The 4857-nt window shown below is 38.8% G+C and overlaps 1 protein-coding gene across 1 annotated transcript in view; it reads right to left on the bottom strand.

Annotated features, from left to right (window-relative positions):
- The window catches only part of LOC118835462 (phosphatase and actin regulator 1-like), an 80182-nt gene extending 75570 nt beyond the window's left edge, over positions 1–4612 (bottom strand). The window contains exons 1-2 of the mRNA XM_036742650.1: positions 4424–4612; positions 2503–2637 (exon numbers count right to left, since the gene is read on the bottom strand). Of these exons, the coding sequence (XP_036598545.1) occupies positions 2503–2578 (76 nt within the window). The 5' untranslated portion in view covers positions 2579–2637; positions 4424–4612. The remainder of the gene's footprint in view (positions 1–2502; positions 2638–4423) is intronic.
- Between the last annotated feature and the right edge of the window lie 245 nt (positions 4613–4857).

Genomic DNA, 4857 nt, shown 5'->3' with positions numbered 1-4857 from the left:
GAATATGTATGTGTATATATATTCATATATAAAGGGTAGCACTGCACTTCCCAGATAAATTTTCAGACAGAAAAATGTATTTTGGGGTGGGAGAGGAGTAGGTCAATGATTTGTTGTGAACCATGCAAGTAAGGCTGGAAATTTAATTTTCAAAACAGTTTGAAGCCCCTCACCAAAGTAACTAGATGGGAAACAATATAGTCAACTAAATGGATAATAGAACAACAAGGAAAGAGAAATTACCTCTCCCCCAAAAATACCCCTCCTAATTAATTTTAAATGTATTTGGATATTTCATTGATCTGTAACATTATTTTCACAGGCACTACCTATGGTCCCACGCCAGCCGTCTTCTCATTTCCCACCAGACTACATTCCTCTGGACATCTCTTTCAGGCCCCCACTCTGGATACCTTCTCTTCTTCCCCAGCCCCCCAACTTTTCAGCTTTTTCTGTGTTGACTTCCCTATTAGATTGTAAGCTTCTCAAGGTCAGGGACTGTTTCTCTTTATATTTATATTCCCATTGCTTAGTACAATACTTGGCACATAGGAAGCACAGAATCAATGCCGTTGTCTTGCTCACATGCTGCCATCACCTAACATACAGAGAGACTCTTGATATTTCACCAATGCAAATGGAACACTCAGACTATCCTTCAATTGGACTCACCTGCTGATTTTCCAGTCACTCATCTGTCTGATTACACCTTTTAAACCACTTCGGTCTCACAATTCTTATTTAAGTGTGTTAGAATCAACTCATGCCCACCATTAACTTTAATGCCATAAAATAATTATTTTATTTCCATACATGTGCATGTAGCTATAATGTATGTATGTACCTGTATATATAATATAATGTATAATGTATATATATATGCCTTAGACACATATCAGCTTTGTGGCCCTGAACAAGTCACTTAATCTCTATCTCAGTTTCCTCATCTGTAAAATGAACTGGAAAAGGAAATGGCAAACTACTCCAGTATTTTTGCCAAGAAAATCCCAAATGGGGTCACAAAGAGTCAGACATGATCGAAAACCACTGAACAACAACAACAACAATGTGGTATAACCAAGCTCTGTTTAGGAATATAAGTTCATAGATACAGCCTGGAAGAGATCTAAGATACCATGTTCATCCTCAAAGACATCCTCAAAGAACAAGTGACTCACCCAAGGTCACCCAATATATGCAGAAGAATTCAAATCCAGGCCTTCCTGACCTTATGATATGCTGAGGCCAAAAGGATGGGCAACCCATTAATAAAGAACCTCTCTGAATTTAGCTAAGTCCTCAGGTGCTAGAAATGTAGTTTGTCTCTGCCTTACTTTAAACTGTCCAGGTCATAGACTCATAGATTTAGAGGTGGAAGAGACTTGAAAAGCTGGTGCATCCAACTCCCTCATTTGACAAATTAGAAAACTGAAGCTTAAACAGCTTCTTTTATCCCCTGAGTCAGAGATAACATAGCTAGAAAAGTGACTCTGACCTAGGACCCAGAGAAAGACATCACCTTTACTCCCATCTGTAAACTGGGAATGAAAATGCCCTACTCCCTCTTCTCTAATCAGCATTTTAGACACGTAAACATTTGACAGAGCCCTGCTGGTATTCCCTGAAAGGTAGAACATTTGAGACACGATTCCTGCCATTTAGAGTTTAAATAAAAATGCCCTGGTTTCCTCAGAGATGGACATTATTACCGTGCTCGATTTGGTGACAATCATTACTGTTCCCATTTAAAGTGTTGGCAAACAGATTCCCAGAGGATGTAATAATTCATCTGGACCTACCAATGACCTCAGAGGCTATCGAGTCCAACCTCTTCATTTTATAACTGAGGAAACTAAGTCCTAGAGAGGTTAAATAAGTTGTCCAAGGTCACATAGATAATAAGTGTCAGAGGAAGGACTTGAATCCAGGACCCCTGACTCCTGACACACTGTTCCTTCCCCTGTATGAACCTACTTGTCCTTTTACCAAGAGCTACATTCTTTATTCTTTACTTGGAATGTATCATTAATTCACTTAATTCATCCAAGAACAATAACAGCAAACATACGAGCTCAGTCTTTTAGTTCCCCGTGGGTCCTACCCAGTCAAGGTTTCTTATTCCCTAGATCAATGCAACCCAAATGGCTTGCCTCTTTCCAGATCTAGTTAGCACTCATTACTAAAACCTAATTTAGTCTATGATAAAGGAGTCTGCGAGTAATAATATCAACAGTAGGTCTTGAGGGAAGGGAGTCTTCCATTTGAGATCTTACCAGAAAAGGACTATTTTCTGAGAGATTGCATGAATCAGAGCTTTCCTCCTTCCTTATCATCCCAGTGGCTCTGGGCATTAATGGGAAAAAGGTTAGTAATCTTTAATTAGTACCCATTTTCAGACTTCTGAAGTGTACCTTAAAGTGGTAGAGCTTTAACCATCCCATTACCACCAGTGATCCTAGACAAAAGTGTCAGGATTTTCTTGCCTTTCCCCCTTATTATTACCTTGAGCTCCTTGACTGTAGAACAGTCTGTGAGCAGATTCAACATCCAGAAAATAATCCATCTTTGGGTAATCCATCCTTGGTGTTACAAATGTGCTGCTTCTTTAGGTTCAAGAGGAAAAATTCAGCTCAATTCCTAGAGAAGAGAAAAGTATTATATTTACAAAGTCAGGTATATCAAAAACAAAGCAACAATCACCACTCTGTGAGATAAAACATGCAGTCATCAGGACATCCCATCCTCTCTCCCCAAATCCCTATTTCCAAAGCTGCACCTTAACCTAATTTTCCTATTAGGAATTTAAAGATTTAACCAACAACTAAATGAATATGATATAATCTGGTAAGAGCAACAACAAAGAATGAGCCAAAGGAAGCGAACAACCTACCAGTTCTTCTTTGCTATATGGTGTCTGCCGGTGGACTACAGAATTCATCAACTATTGAGTTTTTCAAAGGACTGTTTGATAATCAGCATCATTAAAAGAATACCAGCTGTTCTTATCACTGAGCCTTAACTGAGACAAGCAGGCAGGCTGAGCATTCCCCTGGAGCAGCCAATGTGCCTTGCCTGTGAGTAAGAGACTCCTCTCAAAGACAACATTGCCTTTATGACACATAGTGTGACATATTCCTCAGAGGAGTGCTGGGGATGTCATCCCTCCCTTACATTCCCTCTACCATCTAAGGTTAGTCATTGAAGTGCACCAAACTGCATCCTGCATTTAAAGAACTATTTGGAATTTGCTCATCAGAAACAATTAGCTTCCAATTGTAGAAGCCACACTTAAGCTATCTGTTATTGAAAGCTAGCCTGTCACCAGCTAATAAACTTCATTAAGAAATAATCAGTCTGTTTGGTTTTCCTTTTTAAGCACTGTTGGATGTTTCTTTGCTATTTGCATGAATGAAGAGTCCCAATTTCAATAATACCCCTTTGAAAGGAATTAATAAGTTACGGTCATTAAGACCACACTTAGAAACACCATCCAATAGCTTTTCCCCAACAGGAACAGGGGGAATTTTAATTTAGGAAAGCAATTTTGATGAGAGAGAACTTTGAAAATCCCCCCTAAGCTTCAACTTTTCCTTTATTACCTACCCCCAGTGTGGCTTCTCTGTACTGCCCAAGACCAAGAACTGACTCCAGGCCAACCAGCAGAGACAGCTAGAGGAGTTCCAAGCCAGACTTCTTTGATCTCACTAAATACCCCCAGTGTAAGTAAATAATCTTGATTGTATGATTGGAACTATGATGAATAATGCATGTCATTTCTCCAACTGGACTTCCTTCATCAGAAAAAAAAGGCCAGAATGTTACCTTAGCAACAGAAAGTGATGCTAACATCTGCCTCTGTATAGCTGAGGTTACCAAGGGAAAGCATCTTTATTGCTATTTAAAACTTTGTCCAGAAAAAAATGATAATAAAATCTATAGCCAGTCATCAAATAAATCCATTTCTCTCTCTATTCCCCCCTTGCAAGCCAGGGTTAAGAAGCATCATTATGACTAACAAAAGGATTTTATTGTATCTAATAATTTACTTTTATTGCTTTAAGCCCATTCTATGACTTGCAATTACAACCCAAAGAATGTAGAATGATTTCACAGCAAACATAATGGAAATCCCATCAAGAAATGGTTCAGTGACCACCTGTTCTTATCTTTCAATAGGCTATTTTAACTCAAGTACCTTAAACATTTTCTTGGTATCATTAATACACAGATTAGCCATCAGCATCTCATACAGCCATAGGATTTTCTTCCCTTCTGCAGATCAGTCACTGCACAAGAGCTTTAAAAATCTGCTGGATGGTTCCCAGTCATTTGAAAGAGAAAATGCAACACATATATCCTAAATGAGAAGAAAAGACATAGGAAAAGAGACAGAAAAGGAGCCTTAAAGTTAGAAGGTACTCACCAGCAGTTATGGACCCCCTTCCATCATGCTGCAATGCATGGAATAGAGCTAGCTGTGTACTACTCCGGAGCCTGCCAGCCAAAATGAACAGTTTCTAATTTTCCCTTCAAATGCGATCCAAGAGCACTGAGAAAAGAAAAATGATGGATTTGCCTATTTTATATTATGATGAAATGCAACCTTTAAGTAGAGATCTAAGCTGAACTGCTTTTTTGAACACATTAGACTGCTAATTTGGGAAAATGGAAAGGTTTTGTTTTACTGTCTTTTATATATTCTCTCTGCTACCCCCTCAATTTAATTTGCATATAAAATTATTCTTATGTCTCCACTCTTCTCCAAGGTGTGGAGCACTTTCTAATCACGACGGATGTCGGTATGGCTCTGTGCAATGCCACTTTCTTTCTGAGCTGCTAAACAAGGTGGGTAATTAT

This window comes from Trichosurus vulpecula, chromosome 1 (assembly GCF_011100635.1).
Source record: "Trichosurus vulpecula isolate mTriVul1 chromosome 1, mTriVul1.pri, whole genome shotgun sequence".
Lineage (NCBI taxonomy): Eukaryota > Metazoa > Chordata > Mammalia > Diprotodontia > Phalangeridae > Trichosurus > Trichosurus vulpecula.
The sequence above is the reverse complement of the archived record's forward strand: the minus strand, read 5'-3'. Positions and strand labels throughout refer to the sequence as shown.